This window comes from Gadus chalcogrammus, chromosome 4, assembly GCF_026213295.1.
Source record: "Gadus chalcogrammus isolate NIFS_2021 chromosome 4, NIFS_Gcha_1.0, whole genome shotgun sequence".
Classification (NCBI taxonomy): Eukaryota; Metazoa; Chordata; class Actinopteri; order Gadiformes; family Gadidae; genus Gadus; species Gadus chalcogrammus.
Genome location: NC_079415.1, coordinates 30732371 through 30750357, shown reverse-complemented (window position 1 = coordinate 30750357; position 17987 = coordinate 30732371). Strand labels below are relative to the sequence as shown.

Genomic DNA, 17987 nt, shown 5'->3' with positions numbered 1-17987 from the left:
TTTGATTTAATGTAGAGCTTGATCAGGGGAAGATACAGGCAGCAAAGTTACCAAGCATACAGTCAATGAGACGATGGGTGTACATGATTCTTATAGGAAACGTTCACATCGTGGGTAAATACAAAGGAAACAAAGGTCAGGGGGAGGGGCCTTCGTGGAGTTTAGGATTGGCCAGAGGAGGGACCAAGTTAAATTGCAATTCACAATATGGGTGGAGTGGACATGGCTGCAAGACAGTTAAAGGAATCTACACAACAAAGAAGTCTGTGGATTGGCCTCAGTATCAAACTTGGTGCCCACAGTTTCAAATGCAAAACTATCTAAACTCCTTTCAATTAAAGAGGGCGGGAGGTATCCCTAGGTCCATGGAGAATGGATAGAAATTCATTGAAATTGACTAATAATTCAAACAGGGTTCATATAATTTGTATATTAAAGTTCTGCTTGATATTGCCACAACACTCATTATCGTTATCTTTGTTAGCCTATTACAAAAAGCCTGCAAAGTTCACTTGTGAAATAGACTGCTTTTGAACCCCACATTATACATGATTGTGTTCATTCAACTTACCTTTCCATTCTGTGCACTTAATGCTAACTACCTTGGATGGATTGTCTCATAATAGGCGATAATGGTTGAAGATGATCCATTTTAAAAGGTCCCTGGTTAAATGTCAAGTTCTCAGTGATGCTCAGTTTATGCCGGTCCTTCCTCTAGAATGCAGCATTATTCTAACGGGACAAAGTCAGAAGATTCCTAGCATTGGTCACCCTTCACTCTCTGTTTGCAGCGGCGGCTGGTGATCCAATTCGTGGGTGGGGTGCAGTAATGGTCGTCCCCAAGAAAATATAGAATTGGTTTCTGGGATGCCCACTAGCTAAAAATGTATTCTGTTTTATAGCCTTCATCCTGACTTGCAGGGCCTGGACAAGCTTACACTCCTTTCACTTTCATTCCACTAGCCATTGCTATTTGACCCATGGTTTTTATTCTTATATTGAGGCATATCATGATCAATGTCCTATTATGTTTTACCGGAGTCTCAAGGTCTATTTCAAATGCAGTTTGGGACCGTTGTATATATATTTTTTATATGCTGCATATCAAAAGACTTAATTAATATGTAATTTACTTGTTCCTTTTAAGTATAACATTGCATGAGGATTCCAATTCCTCCACTGAAATGGCTAAAAAGTGCCTTTACAACTCTCTGCTAGTTAATAAAACTAATATAACTATCTGTCACTTCTCTCTGCATGTAATACACTCCAAGAATACACTCCCTCCCGCTCCCTCCGCTCAACCTCTGCTGGACTACTATGTATCCCCACATCACGACTCACTACAATGGGTGCCCGGTCATTCAGCTGTTCAGCACCCAGGCTCTGGAACTCCCTCCCCCCACACATAAAACAGTCAGACACCATTACAACCTTCAAGTCACAACTCAAAACTCACCTGTTCAAACTCGCACACAACGTCTAACTGATCACTGTTTTGATTGTTTTTTTTTTTGTTTTGTTTTGTCTTGTTTTTGTTTTATTTATTTCTTATTGCATGTTTATTTATTTATTTATTTATTTATTTTTTCCACATTGTCTTGTTTTTAAAAAAAATGTATGATGACTTTATGCTCTGTAAGGTGACCTTGGGTGTTTTGAAAGGCGCCTCTAAATTAAATGTATTATTATTTTTTATTATTATGTAGCTATGTTGCGCAATGCACGAAAGCTGCTGAGGGAGGTATATTTGATTCATTGGCTGAATTGTCCAATCAGCTCCAAATTACTACAATGAGTTGAAACACAAGACACAGTTTAGTGTCAAGTGTTTCTTTAATACTCTTGGTAGGATAACAAACCTACCAATGGTTAATCGTTCCTTATGTCGTATGGTCATGTACAGGGTTTGGGTTTGTGTCGGGTCTCTTCTTTTTCTGTTTACTAATTATTTTTGTGTGTGTGTGTGTGTGTGTGTGTGTGTGTGTGTGTGTGTGTGTGTGTGTGTGTGTGTGTGTGTGTGTGTGTGTGTGTGTGTGTGTGTGTGTGTGTGTGTGTGTGTGTGTGTGTGTGTGTGTAGAAAGTTCCTAAGCCAGAGGGAAACTTTGAACCAATGCAAAAGGCTTAAAATGTACCACTATATCAAAACAAAAAAAAAACCTTCAGAAAAAAATTATGAAGTGTTTTGAGTTGGAGCAGTGGATTTCTGTTTTTCATTTCTTGTTTGATGGTTTCCGTTAATCTGTTCAAATACTTTGATTTATTTTAACATACGAGCTGAACAACATCATCATCATAATAAAAAAAAAACTGTATCATTTGAACTGTATAATTTATTGCTTAGGATTTTTTTAATGCTCGTTATTTTGGTTTGAATTATTTTTAACCATGTCCTATAAAAAAGAAATAAATTACGGGGAAAGGTTACCTCCCCTTTCTCTTATTGTGCCCGCCCAGATTATTTGTCCCGACCCCCCATGATAAAATGAGTTACGAACGTGTACACATAGTTCGTTCCTTGAGAGACACCGTGGCTTGCAAACGAGCGAATCATCGCAGTTGCTCAGTGTTTGGATTTACAAAACCTCGAAAAAGTAAGTTAACTAACGCCATATCGTTGTGTTGCTTTACTGTATATGGTTACCTTGTTAGCATTATGATGTTGCTTTAGCATTAGCGTTACAGCTAACAGCCAAGTTACTATCGCTAATGTAACGGTAGATAGCATCAGTTATGTGTGTAAACCATGGACCTATTAAAGAAAGGACAGCGGACTAAAACATGGCCGCCCATTCATAACTATAAATACACGCACTGTAACTCGAGTGTGCACCTCAGAAAGCAAGGGGCATCACACGAGAATGGGCACAATTCAACAAAGGGGGTACAATGATCTCTACTGCTTGGATACCAAGGGAATGCAATGTTTAACAATGTCTGCTCACCTTACAACAAACGAATACGATTGTATTTTACCGGCCACTGGACTGCAGTAGTTCTAGCGTTTTACTGAGATCATTATGATCATTATGACCTGTTAAACTCATCCTAAATACATATGGTGCGTTCCTAGCAACCCTGTTTTCGCACCCTTCTACCCTCTTGTACTCCCAGTTATAGCTGGTTATTTACGGGCAAAAAAGTGTACCTGGAACGCACTATTATTGGCATGTTTTCCCCTTCAAACCTGATCCAAATCAAAGGGTTATTAGCCGATTTCTGCAGAGCTTGATGTCATGGTATTGAGTTGTTGAGATGAACTATAAAATATGTAAACAAATCAAGGATGTGATATCATTTCATAGAACTCATTTTAAGTATTAGGCTAATGTAATTCACTAAACATGCTTCTCTTGTATCTTCTTACAACTTGCACCTGGAATACATACAAGGTAAAAAATTGAGTACTGATCTTTCTTTGTTGTCTCTACGCAGGCCAGCTCATCAATTGCTTACATTCAGCAGCTTCTCTCAAGGGATGTTGCATGCCAGACAGAAAACCTGGAAACGCATATTTGTAGGCACAAAGCTATCCTTAAAGTCTATTCAGCCCCATTTTAAAAGTGAAGGTATGTACATTACTCATTGAGTATTTTTTTTCTTTGATTTGGTAGATTCTAGGCAGCATAGATTCTAGGCTGATGCTAGATTTTTCCTGCGCTAAAAAGCCTGGTCCTCTTTGGAAAAGTATCATGACCAGCGCCCTGTTAAAAGTACACAGTACACATTTTAAACCCTCTGTGTCAATGTTGCATACATTTAAAGAGTTTCTCTCATGTGTACAAATGCACAATGCCTCCCTTTATGCAAATAATGTATCATTACAATAGATTTTTCCTTTTTTTTCTCCCTCTGCAAAAGACTGCGATGCCTTTAGAGACCGTAGCACTCATCTCAACGCCACCTCAGAGATTCTGGGTGTGGACGCCCCTGGCTCCTCCCACATGTCCAGCCACAGCGAGGAGCTGAAGATTCTGAGCGTCTACGGAAAAGGGGAGGGCCCTCTGGCGGTGGAGGACCATGACACCCTCTTCACAGCGTCAGAAGTGGAGGCCCTGAACTCGCTGTCTGCGGACCACAGCGAGGCCAAGAGCCTGGAGCGCGGCGAGCGGCTGGTCTGCCACGAGGAGCTGAGTGTGCAGGTTGGAAATCATTCAACATCCAAAAGAGAGGCTTCCTCTGTTACAACTCTAAAACAGACCCATAGAAAGCCCACACCTTTATGATTCAGTAAATGTTTTTACACTGCCAAATATGCCCGTCTTGTGCCCAACTTTTCACCTGTGTGATCCGCGCGTTTACACTGACCGAGGTAATTTACAGGCTTTATTTTGCACCCCTATTAACCCTCTCTGACCCTACACATATTGGCGGTTTCATTTTGATGTAAATGCGATAAGACAGCTTTCCAGTTCTAGGGGCGAGGCTTGGGTAGAGGTGTTGCTGCATTGTCTCTACAACAGAGACGATGCAGCGATATCAACATGAATAGTTGTAACTGGAGAGAAGGTGAAATTCACGAGCTGCTGACCATCATGGGAGAGAAGGTGATGCAGTCGCATTTGAAGAAGACGAAAGATTGTCGATCTAAGCGAAAGTACCAGGCAAACTTTCCTTACAATGCTTCGTCAGCAAAGTGGTTAGCAAAGTAAAGAATATTTCGGCATTTTTGCACTTGTAAATAGTTAATCGCGTTTTAGCCTACACTCTGATGTGAACTCATTCTTGCATGCGAGGGTCTTGAATCAATAAATATATTTATTTATTTTGCAATTCATTGTAAAGAGTCGTACTCTCCGTGTGAAGGCCCGCCTTCTACTGTGAACCAAGCAATTCAGCTCTGAGACGAAGGGGGATTATACCCCCTTGGTTTTACACAGACAAGACATTGAAATTGCAGGGCGTGCCAAGCCGCGACCGAACCAGCTTGGCAGTGTAAAAATGCTTGATGTGTCGTTGGTGGGGATTGACAGCTATTCTGTGAAAATGAAAGAATATGTCTTGTGTGTGTTTCCTTCTTTATGTGGAAAGCAGCAGACCCCAGACACCATTTCAATCAAAGTTGAAGAGGATATTGGTGGAGGCTTGCCCGCCGCAGGTTGGTAATACACATTGCAACCTTCAAGTCACAACTCAAAACTCACCTGTTCAAACTCGCACACAACGTCTAACTGATCACTGTTTTAATTGTTTGTTTGTTTTGTTTTGTCTTGTTTTTGTTTTATTTATATTTTATTTTCTATGTTTATTTAATTATTTTTTTCCCCAATGTCTTGTTTTTAAACGATTTATGATGACTATATGCTCTGTAAGGTGACCTTGGGTGTCTTGAAAGGGGCCTCTAAATAAAATGTATTATTATTATTATTATTATTATTATTATTTATCTATGCAAGCAAACGACCTGGATCAACTGAGAATGTACTCGATTCTGCCTGCGCTATAAAGTCTTGTCCTCCTTTGAAAAGCATCATGACAAGCCCCCTGCTAAAACACGAGTCAAACTTGGGAGTTGCATTTCAAAGATGGAATCAGTCAAGAGCCCAGAAGGGTTTCAAGACGGGTGCAGCATGAGCTGGTTTATCATTCTCAAACATCAATGAATTCATAATGCATGCAATGTTAGCTGATCAGCTTAGAGGGAAGGACACGTTGTTGCTTTTTAGTGTCAAAATAGAATTATTGTGCTTGCCTCGCATATCATGTTGTGATCAGATCACTTTGCGCTGGTGTTCGTTGAGTGTCCTTAACCTGGCCAACCACTTGAGCTTTGAGTCTAGGGAGGAGGAGACGTCCCTCTCCAAAACTGTGAATCTTTGTCGGCAGTACACATTTTAAACCCTCTGTGTCAATGTTGCATACATTTAAAGAGTTTCTTTCATGTGTACAAATACACAATGCCTCCCTTTATGCAAATAATGTATCAAAACAATTACGTTTTCCTTTTTTTCTCCCTCTGCAGAAGACTGTGATGCCTTTGGAGACCGTAGCACTCAGCGCAACGCCACCTCAAAGATTCTGGGTGTGGACGCCCCTGGCTCCTCCCACATGTCCAGTCGTAGCGAGGAACTGCTGGTGAGCAAAATAAAGAATATGTTGGGATTTTTGCAGTTGTAAATAGTTAATTGTGTTTTAGCCTACGCTCAGATGTGAACTCATTCTTGCATGCGAGGGTCTTGAATAAAAAAAAATAATACACAGGTGAGACATTGAAATTGCAGGACGTGCCAAGCCGCGACCGAACCAGCTTGACAGTGTAAAAACGACTAATCTGTCGGTAGTGGGGATTGACATCTATTCTGTGAAAATGAGAGAATATGTCTTGTGTGTGTTTCCTTCTTTATGTGGAAAGCAGCAGACCCCAGACAACATTTCAATCAAGGTTGAAGAGGATATTGGTGGAGGCTTGCCCGCCGTAGGTTAGTAATACACATTGCATCTATGCAAGAAAACAACCTTGATCAACTGAGAATGTACTCGAATCCGCCTTCGCAGCACGAGCCTTTAACCCTTGACCATCCAAAGGGCGTCAAGGAAAATGCATGATCAACAAATAGAAGTTAGAAAGAATGTCAAAATATAATTCTTCCAATACACAAGTGTGTACAAAGTACATACTGTATACCTTTGTGAAATGATTAATTAAAAACATTACTTTCTCTCTTTCTCGGTTTTCCTCTCTGAAGAAGACGGCAATGACATCAGAGACTGCAGCACGCAGCGTGGCGCCACCTCGGAGAGTCTGCGTGTGGACGCCCCTGGCTCCTCCCACATGTCAAGTCACAGCGGGGAGCTGCGCATCCTGAGCGTTTACGGACAAGGGGAGGGCCCACTGGCGGTGGACGGCCATGACACCCTCTTTGTCGCGTCAGAACTGGAGGTCTTGAGCTCGCTGTCCACAGGCCACAGCGTGGCCAAGAGCCTGAACTGCAGCGTGCAGCTCGTCCGCCTTGAGGAGCTGACTGGGCATCGGGGCGGCCGCAAGGACCGGCCCGGTGTCTTGTGTGGAAAGGTTATTCCCAACAATGCCAATATGATCGTCCACATGATGCCTCACTCTGAGGAGAAGCCCTACAAGTGTGACCAATGCCCAAAGCGTTTCAGTCATAGCTCCGCCCTGAATATCCACATGAGGACTCACTCCGGGGTGAAGTCCTACAAGTGTGACCAATGCACGAAGAGCTTCAGTCAGAAAAGCTACCTGAAGATCCACATGAGAACTCACTCCGGCGAGAAGCCCTACAAGTGTGACCAATGCATGAAGTGCTTCAGTCATAGCTCCACCCTGAATTTCCACATGTCGACGCACACCGGCGAGAAGACCTACAGGTGTGACCACTGCCCGAAGTGCTTCAGTCATGCCAGTCTCCTGAAGTTCCACATGTCGCGTCACTCTGCGGAGAAGCCCTACAGGTGTGACCAATGCCCGAAGCGCTACCTACGGAAATGCGACCTGAAGATCCACCTGAGGACTCACTCCGGTGAGAAGCCCTACAAGTGTGACCAATGCATGAAGTGCTTCATTCAGAAAGGCCCCCTGATGAGCCACATGAATACTCACTCCGGTGAGAAGCCCTACAAGTGTGACCAATGCACGAAGTGCTTCACTCTGAATGCCCTCCTGAAGCACCACATGAGTACTCACTCCCTTGAGAGGCCCTACAAGTGTGACCAATGCATGAAGTGCTTCAAGCGGACAGGCGACCTGAAGATCCACATGAAGACTCACTCCGGGGAGAAGCGCCACATGAGGACTCACTCCGGGGAGAAGCCCTACAAGTGTGACCAATGCACGAAGTGCTTCTGTCGGAAAGGCCCCCTGAAGCGCCACATGATGACTCACTCTGGGGAGAAGCCCTACAAGTGTGACCAATGCACGAAGTGCTTCTGTTGGAAAGGCCTCCTGAATATCCACATGAGGACTCACTCTAGGGAGAAGACCTACAGGTGTGACCAATGCACGGAGCTCTTCCAACGGAAATGCGACCTGAAGATCCACCTGAGGACTCACTCCGTTAAGAAGCCCGTTAAGAAGCCCTACAAGTGTGACCATTGCATGAAGTTCTTCAGTCAGAGAGGCACGATGATTATCCACATGAGGAGTCACTCCGAGGAATATCCCTACAGGTGTGACCAATGCCCGATGCGCTTCACTCAAGGTTGCTTCCTGAAGGACCACATGTTGACTCACACCGGCAATAAGCCCTGCGTGTGTCTGGAGTGCAACGCCAGCTACAGCGACCCAAGCAGTTTGCGTTTGCACTTGCTCAAAGCACACTTTGACGCAAGGTAACGGGACGCTTTGATTGAGACCTCTGTCTGGTATTGGTTTAAATGACTGCTTTTAGTTTTTCTTTTGATCACGATTAAACGCTTTCTTCTCTTGATTCGCTTTCTGTTGTTTTTATTAATTGATGTCTGTGTTTAATAACTTATTTCTAGGACACTTCTGACAGCAAAATATTTGATTCAATGTAGAGCTTGATCAGGGGAAGATACAGTCAGCAAAGTTGCCAAGCATACAGTCAATGAGACGATGGGTGTACATGATTCTTATAGGAAACGTTCACATCGTGGGTAAATACAAAGGAAACAAAGGTCAGGGGGAGGGGCCTTCGTGGAGTTTAGGATTGGCCAGAGGAGGGACCAAGTTAAATTGCAATTCACAGGCTGTTTCCCAATGTCAAGGAAGCATGCTCAACGGCCGCCCTTTTAAGGACGCTACGTCATCGAACGTCGACAAGCACTGTTCCAATGTTGAGGACACTCGAAATACGCCCCCTTTTCGGGTCCTTCGTTTTTGAGAATTCCGAGATTTTTCAAGGATGCATCGCTGCATCCTAGACGAGCCAAAACTACCCACAATCCTCTGCGTTCACTGGGCGGGTTCTTGAAAATGGCAGAGAAGTACACGTTCAAACGAAGTGAAGTTATATTCGTTTTCAGAAATATTTTATGCCGTATTGCTTTTTATAGATTCATCATGTTAATGCAAATAATCAAGCCTAAAGACCTGTGCCACTTTCCACTGTCACCAATGTCAATTTACTCGCTCACAAGATAACATTATTTATGTATACCTATTTATGTTTTACGTTTTTTTTAGCGTCAGCCCAGCAAACGGAGGCTTTTGTGCGCCTTAGGGTGGCGCACAAACATTTGTTTGCCGGTGGAAGGGATAGTGCCACTATCCAATGTTGTAAAATTAATGCACAACCGATCATTTGCAATGTTTGTAATTTTTAATGAACGTATATAATTGTATTTTATATGATATACTTATGTGTTCAAAGCACTGGTAGATTGTAGGCATATATGAATGAATGAATCAGATCATATATCCAAATAAATACACGTTTATCATCTCTTTCTTTGTCTTTTTCCCCCTGCATAATAGTAATCAACCGTACTGTAAATGTGATGCATGAATTAAGTTCTCAGACAATTTCACTTAGTTTTATAAAAATTGAATGGATTTTCCTTTTAATAAAGACAATTCGATCAACCACAACAAAGCTTTTGTGACTTCCCCAAAGAGGCTCCATGCGAAGGAGACATGACCGCATTCATAACAGATAAAAGTCAAATAAATATCGATCAGCTTGATTGCTGCCTCATTTATTCATAAGCGCACATGTGTTTACAAGCGGACACGCAGTATTAAAAAGCGGAAGCGGAAGCGCTTCCACACTACCAAGTCGTTCCCAAAGTCAGACGTTACAAACGCTAGGAAGCACTCGAGCTAGCACTCTAGTCTCATCTCCATAGGACGCGACTAGCAAGGACGCGTCCTAGCAAGGCTGCAGCCTTCACTTTGGGAAACAGCCACAATATGGGTGGAGTGGACATGGCTGCAAGACAGTTAAAGGAATCTACACAACAAAGAAGTCTGGATTGCCCTTAGTATCAAACTTGGTCCCCACAGTTGCAAATGCAAAACTATGTCAACACCTTTCAATTAGAGCGGGCGGGAGGTATCTCTAGGTCTATGGAGAATGGATAGAAATTCATTGAAATTGACTAATTATTCAGGGTTCATATAATTTTTATATTAAAGTCTGCTTGATATTGCCATGACACTCATTACCCTTATCTTTGTTAGCCTATTACAAAAAGCCTGCAAAGTTCACTTGTGAAATAGACTGCGATTTAACCCCACATTATACATGATTGTGTTCATTCCACTTACCTTTCCATTCTGTGCGCTTAATGCTAACTACCTTGGATGGATTGTATCATAATAGGCGATAATGGTTGAAGATGATCCATTTTAAAAGGTCCCTGGTTAAATGTCTAGATCTCAGTGATGCTCAGTTTAGGCCGGTCCTTCCTCTAGAATGCAGCATTATTCCAACGGGACAAAGTCAGAAGATTCCTAGCATTGTTCACCCTTCACTCCCTGTTTGCAGCGGCGGCTGGTGATCCTATTCGTCGGTGGGGTGCAGTAATAGACGGGGGTCCTCCCCAAGAAAATATAGAATTGGTTTCTGGGATGCCCACTAGCTAAAAATGTATTCTGATTCATAGCCTACATCCTGACTTGCAGGGCCTGGACAAGCTTACACTGCTTTCACTTTCATTCCACTAGCCGTTGCTATTAGACCCATGGTTGTTATTCTGATATTGAGGCATATCATGATCAATGTCCTATAGTGTTTTACCCGAGTCTCAAGGTCTATTTCAAATGCACTTTGGGACCGTTTTATCATTTTCTTTTTTAAATACTACATGCCGAAAGACTTAATTAATATGTAATTTACTTGTTCCTTTTAAGTATAACATTGCATGAGGAGTCCAATTCCTCCACTGAATCGGGTAGAAAGTGCTTTTACGACTCTCTGCTAACTATCTATCACTTCTCACTGCATGTAGTCATGTTGCGCAATGCACGAAAGCTGCTGAGGGAGGTAGCCTATTTGATTCATTGGCTGAATTGTCCAATCAGCTCCAAATTATTACAATGAGTTGAAACACAAGACACAGTGTAGTGTCAAGTGTTTCTTTAATACACTTGGTAGGATAACAAACCTACCATGATTAATCGTTCCTTTTGTCCTGTGGTCATGTACAGGGGTTGGGTTTGTGTCGGGTCTCTGTTTCTGTGTGTGTGTGTGTGTGTGTGTGTGTGTGTGTGTGTGTGTGTGTGTGTGTGTGTGTGTGTGTGTGTGTGTGTGTGTGTGTGTGTGTGTGTGTTGTCATGTAGCTATAGATATAGATTGATTGTCTTGGCTTGCTTGCATCCATGAAATATTGTAACGTCAAATAGAAACACTTCCTTCAACAACTTGCTCTACACACACACACACACACACACTCACACTCACACTCACACGACTCTTTCCGACCACATGTCACAAGATCGGTCATACTGCAGGCTCTCATTTGCAAATGCACTGATTGTGTGCCCGTCTCCGATGCTATATAGCCTACCTGGCATTTATTCAGTTCATGTTCATGTTATGTAATGTTATGGCCTAGCTGCTACTGCATATCGAGAACAATCTGGTTATGAGGACATCCCCGAATATTGTCGGGTATTTCGCACACTGCCATCTCAATATATAGCCTAACATATACAAATATATCACTGTACAGACATAAATGTATTTTCCACTAGCTAATTGGTGTCATTACATTGTAGTGAAACTAGTAAAGACAACACAGCGTTATGTTACAGCGAAACATCGAGGCACTGCAGCTCTGATTATTTAGACAGCCTTCAAACTTAGTGGTCAAGCAAAGAAGAGGGAGGGGCTCGTTCTGCATACCTAATAGCCGGAGTGAATAACTAATAGCCGGAGTGAATGACTAATAGCCGGAGTGAATGACTAATAGCCGCGGCTATTAGTCATTCAAAACCGTACGGAAACCGTACGGATTCCGTACGGAATACTTGCCAAACCGTACGGAATCCGTACGGTTTCCGTACGGTTTCCGTACGGTTTCCGTACGGATTCCGTACGGATTCCGTGCGGTTTTGCACTTTTACCGCGCCATTCTAGGTCCGGATTGTGGCCTTCTTGGCTTTCCATAGCTTTCAGTCGCTGTGGTCGCTGGCTGGCTTGGTCGCTCAAAATCTATGGGCGGTCGTTTATCGGTTAATTTGCATGTTATTAACAGTTTTTTTTGCGACAATTGAAGTACCAGAAAGCCATGCTCACTGGCGAAAGCTTCCTACCGCTCTTTATTGCAAATATTATTTTTATATTGAAGTAGGCCTACATTTTAAAATGATGAAATCGTTGGTCTATCAGTAGGCCTATCAATAAAATATATTAGTTGTAATTTGGGGCGGATTCAAATAATGTATTTTAGATAATATATATAGCCTATTTGTTTTGTTAAATGTCATTAAGCCTAATAAGGTATGTTATGTACAATTTCTTCGTTAGAGTGAAATAGTTTAATATAAGTGCAACAATACGAAGTTAATGCCGCAGTGGTACAAGCGGTATACACTATGATCAAGAAGGCGGTTGTTTGAATCTCTCCACGGTTAGGTAGGCCTATATATTTTGCTATTTTAGTCAATTATTTACGCAATCGGCCTCTTTCATTTTAACATTTTGTATAATTTAGTACGATGGTATGATAATGATACGACTTAATGACGGGCTGCGACGCCTGGCTGGTATCGGCTGGCTGGCTGCGACGACAGGCCAGCCATGGCTGGCCGCTGGCTGCCACAGGCAGCTGGCTGCAGTTCAGGGCAATACATTTGACCTTTTACATTTCTGCATTTTCAGCAATGCTTTGCGCTTTTCATTCAGCTGTCTCTTTAATTGTTGCCAACCATTTACTTTCTCTTAAATGGTGAGCATGTTTACATTGTTTACTCCATTTAGACTTTTGTTCAAATCCCCACTTGATTTAAGCCATTTTTTTTTTGATTTTTTTTTGTCTTAATCTATGTGGCTTTATTAAAAGATATTTTCAACCTCACTTTGTACTACAGCCCTCACCGCATTTTCTGCAGGAAATGTATTTTGTAGTTCATAAACTCGTCTTCAGTTAAGAGCTCTTCCACACGTAAATATATATTTCTGAAAATATTTTATACCAAGAATCCTGTCCTAAACAACGGTGTTTATGTAAAATATTTCTGTCTTTAAGAAAACGCCCAAACAATTTAAAACAAGCACCTTGCCAGGCTATTAGTTGGCGGTAAACTTTATGTTTAACAACAAAGAAGGACATGAGGAGCAGCAGCAAGCAGGCGCATCGATGTGATTCTTTTTAACCGATCACAAAGACCGCACGGCGGAGTCATGACGAAGTAATGTTATGTTGACTTGTAAAGAAGGGCTGCCACCTGACACCAGCTTTTTGAATGTCACACTTTTAAATGTAAAGACATTGAACGATCAAAAATATACCGCTAGGTGTCTGATACTGTATTTTATGTTTATATTTATATATTTAATTGTATTACGTGTAGATGTAGATCGCAGTACTGTATGCATTTGTGTAGGGCAACACAGTGTTCTGAATTGTATTCAGGGCTAGACTAAATCAATCAAAGCGGACGCGATGCAAACTCTTCCATCAACACGAGGGTACGAGTGCTCTTTGCCGCAGCGTCTGTGTGAACAGATCTTCTGTGAACTCACTGGTTACCATAGATGTATATATCTATGGGCTCCACCATTCCAACGCCGGAGAGACGAAGCCCGGCGCTACCCAGAAGTCCTAGCGATGGTGTTACAGAATAGTTTAAAAAATATAGGCCTACATGATATCCCAATGACACCATAACTGGACCGGTGTATTGATCTATTATTGCTATGTAATTTATTGTATTGCAGTGTTTTTTTATTAAAACGAACCCTTAGAGAGAAATTCATGGTTGAGTAGAGGTATAAAGAAAACCCAGGATCATGTAGCAATTGTGTTACCTCGGGTTTCACATACACTAAAATTGGAACGATACAGAGAAGATTAGCATGGCCCTCGCGCAGAGATGACACGCAAACTCGTGAAGCGTTCTATATTTTTAATTTCTTATTAATATCTCTATTCTAATACTTGTAGTAATAACTTTTGGGTTGGGTATTCTTTCTGTTGAGACATTGCCCCCTAGTGGCGGAGTTGTGCGATGCAGCCAACACAGTCCCCTCCTCTCGCTGCGTCCTGGTGAACCCGAGAACGGACTGCGACATAGTATTTTAGTTCCATGTACACCATTGAGAGCGTGTAATTCAAGCGTGTCACCGTAACACTGTCCAAAGCATCAAACATACCACATCGAGAGTGTCCTGCTGTTCAACTCATAGAGCTGGGCGCCCGGGCCATCAACCTCTGGTGTCCCAGCACAAGGTCGCCAGGAACGTGGAGGGTGAGGTCCACCGCCTCGATATCCTTTAAACTTTATTCAGAATCACAGTTTTAGTTTCATACCGGCTTCGTTTTCAGGTGGTCTCATTGTGTTTTCCCCACTCCATTTAGCTACTTTTAATCACACACCGGCTCGCTATTCTCTTAAACACACACACACACACACACACACACACACACACACACACACACACACACACACACACACACACACACACACACACACACACACACACACACACACACACACACACACACACACACACACACACACACACACACACACACACACACACACACACACACACACTCACTCGTCGTCTACGTCATTTTTGCGGTCGCGTGTTCCAACACCCAACCTTCAAGGACACCTTCTGAATATTTTTTTAGAGAGATACAGGCAAGTGAAAAAAATTACGTTGGAGTCCACAGATTATAAAAATCTGTTGAGAATTTAGTTTACTAAATACTAAAACAACTTTTGTTGAATAATATTTTTTACCTGTAGATATGGGACAAATAATTGTAATGTCACTTTTGGGGTCTTCAGCTGTACACAAATACACAAACGAATCAACGTTACCTTTGGGGACCTTACTTTCCTTTGGGGACGTTTCATTAACTGTGCACAATGCTGACACCTGGTATCAATGAAGCTGTTAAGGTCCTTGGTTATCTGGCTATCCCTGCAACATTTCTGCCTGATGAGAAATGGAGACCCACTCATCAGGAGTGGGTCCACTCTGGGGGGGGACGTAAGAGCGGAATACTAAAGTCCACACACACGCACACAGACACACACAGACACACACAGACACACACACACACACGCACGCACGCACGCACGCACGCACGCACGCACGCACGCACGCACGCACGCACACACACACGCACACACACACAGTGTTTGATACATTGCACAACTTGAAAAAATACTCAATCTGAGGCTCCAGAATAAAATATCTACGATATTTCCATGTTAGATGTATGGACAGACAGACAGACAGCCAGACAGACAGATAGACAGACTGGCAGGTAGGCAGGCAGGCAGGCAGGCAGGCAGGCAGAAAGAGGGGGGAGCCCGAAGCCCTCTTTAGGACAAGGAAACCCTCCACTAAAACCCAGAGACAGAGCCCAGAAGAGGGATCCTCCATCAGCTGAGGCTGGTATTTTCACCACAGTCTTTATAAAAGCAACCCTCTCTCTTGGTGTCCAGGTTATAAGTGCTATTATGGTTTGTGATTTGATATTGAGTCAACACTGGTAGTTATATGAGGCTTATCTCCCAGACTAAATGTGTTTAATTACGAGTCCGCAGAAGACTCTTAGCAGAACGGCTGATCAAAATATATGAAGAGAAAAAGATATTGATGGAGAGATTATCTATACATACTGTTTACATAAATTTAGATACATAGAGACCACGATCTGATAAAGTGGACCAAGGACCATCCAGGTCTTCAAGCAACGTTACAGCTCAACTTCCAGACTCCCCGTGTCGTAACGGGAGTTAAACCAAAGAAGAAACCCCCTTCATCCAACAACATGGCAGCAGTTATAACCTAGTATACAAAACCTTAGATATTCAAATATGTATTCTAACGGTCAATCAGTTTACATTTATTTTTCGAAACAGTTGTGACATTCAATAACTTAACAAAGGAAACTAAGCTGGCCGACCGGATACTGGACGTGGAGCGAACTAACCCGGACTCCTTTGTTATTGTCGTCGGTGACTTTAACAGAGGAGATCTCAGCCATGAACTTCCCAAATACCGCCAGCTCATTAAGTGCCCAACCAGAGAGGAGGAGAACACGCTGGATCCCTGTTACACAACTTTAAAGAAGGCCCATCCCGCCGTCCCCCGCGCTGCACTGGGACACTCTGACCACGTCATGGTCCACCTGATTCCAGCATACAGGCAGAAGTTCAAACTCTGTAAACCTGTTGTGAGGACGTCTAAGGGACTAGTGGACTAGTGAGGCTGTGGAGGATCTTAAGGCGTGCTTGGACTGCACTGACTGGGATATTTTCAGGCCTGCCACCGACAGTCTTGATGAGTACACTGATGCTGTGACATCTTATATCAGCTTCTGTGAAGACAGCTGTGTACCATCTCGCAGCAGGGTGAGCTACAACAACAACAACAAACCCTGGTTCACAGCAGAACTCGGCTGCTAAGGTCGGCAAAGGAGAGGGCGTTTCGGAGCGGAGTCAAAGACACGTTGAAGGAGTCGAAATACAGGTTTAGCCAGGCAGTGAGAGACGCTAAAGTCTCGTGTTCAAAGAGACTCCGACGGCAGTTCTCAGATAACGACCCAGTGTCTGTCTGGAAGGGTCTGAGACTGCTCATCGGCCACAAGCCGTCTGCCCCATCGACGACCCTCACCTGGCCAACGACCTGAACAAGTTCTATTGCAGACTTGAAAGACGATGCAGTCCTGTTACCATCCCCCAAGCCCCCATTCACCCCCCCCCCCCCCCCCCCCCCCCAGACCACCGCACCCTGTGGTGTGGTGGTCGCAGCGTATCACCCGATATGCTGAAAAGGTGATCGGCTGCAACCTGCCGTCCCTCCAGGACCTGCATGCCTCCGGGACACTGAAGCGTGCAAGGAAGATCGTGTTGGACCCCTCCCACCCCGGACATATACTCTTTAAAACACTGCTCTCTGCTAAGAGGTTGAGGTCTGTCAAGATCAAAACCTCCCGCCACAAAAACAGTTTCTTCCCGTCTGCAACCGGCCTCATCAACAACGGTCCCGGACCCCCACCGACACTGACACGCACACTACCCCCCCCTCCCCCCATCAACACCCACAGTCATCTGCCAACGATGACAACAAGTTCTGCACCACTTCCACCATCACGCACAATTGTACGTGTATTTTCTTTTCCTTTCTTCTCTTTTCTTTTCTTCTTATCTTATTACGATGCATATGTATATGTATATAGTGTATCTCTATTTATTTATTTATATTTTCTATTCACTATATTTTTTATTTTATTTTTTATTTACTCTTATCTTTTTCATTACTTATTATTCGATACTTGCTTATTTCTAGGACACTTCTGACAGCAAAATATTTGATTTAATGTAGAGCTTGATCAGGGGAAGATACAGGCAGCAAAGTTACCAAGCATACAGTCAATGAGACGATGGGTGTACATGATTCTTATAGGAAACGTTCACATCGTGGGTAAATACAAAGGAAACAAAGGTCAGGGGGAGGGGCCTTCGTGGAGTTTAGGATTGGCCAGAGGAGGGACCAAGTTAAATTGCAATTCACAATATGGGTGGAGTGGACATGGCTGCAAGACAGTTAAAGGAATCTACACAACAAAGAAGTCTGTGGATTGGCCTCAGTATCAAACTTGGTGCCCACAGTTTCAAATGCAAAACTATCTAAACACCTTTCAATTAAAGAGGGCGGGAGGTATCCCTAGGTCCATGGAGAATGGATAGAAATTCATTGAAATTGACTAATAATTCAAACAGGGTTCATATAATTTGTATATTAAAGTTCTGCTTGATATTGCCACAACACTCATTATCGTTATCTTTGTTAGCCTATTACAAAAAGCCTGCAAAGTTCACTTGTGAAATAGACTACTTTTGAACCCCACATTATACATGATTGTGTTCATTCAAC

The 17987-nt window shown here is 43.0% G+C and overlaps 1 protein-coding gene and 1 non-coding gene across 2 annotated transcripts; both read left to right on the top strand.

Annotated features, from left to right (window-relative positions):
- Positions 1-2452: 2452 nt before the first annotated feature.
- On the top strand, positions 2453-8738 carry LOC130380443 (zinc finger protein 431-like). Its single transcript, XM_056587654.1, has 7 exons — positions 2453-2594; positions 3436-3569; positions 3862-4142; positions 5035-5098; positions 5963-6075; positions 6356-6419; positions 6687-8738. The coding sequence occupies exons 2-7, from the start codon at positions 3479-3481 to the stop codon at positions 8291-8293; spliced, it is 2220 nt and encodes a 739-aa protein (XP_056443629.1). The 5' UTR covers positions 2453-2594; positions 3436-3478; the 3' UTR covers positions 8294-8738.
- Positions 8739-13888: 5150 nt separating this feature from the next.
- LOC130381887 (U6 spliceosomal RNA) lies at positions 13889-13995 on the top strand. The gene has a single exon (XR_008895513.1). It is a non-coding gene; the product is annotated as a U6 spliceosomal RNA (small nuclear RNA).
- Positions 13996-17987: the final 3992 nt, after the last annotated feature.

Coding starts and splice junctions, on each gene's coding strand:
- LOC130380443 (XM_056587654.1), top strand. CDS start 3,479: ATGTTGCATGCCAGACAGAAAACCTGGAAACGCATATTTGTAGGCACA. Junction 6,076..6,355: donor GTCGTAGCGAGGAACTGCTG/GTGAGCAAAATA, acceptor TGTGGAAAGCAG/CAGACCCCAGACAACATTTC. Junction 6,420..6,686: donor TGGAGGCTTGCCCGCCGTAG/GTTAGTAATACA, acceptor TCCTCTCTGAAG/AAGACGGCAATGACATCAGA.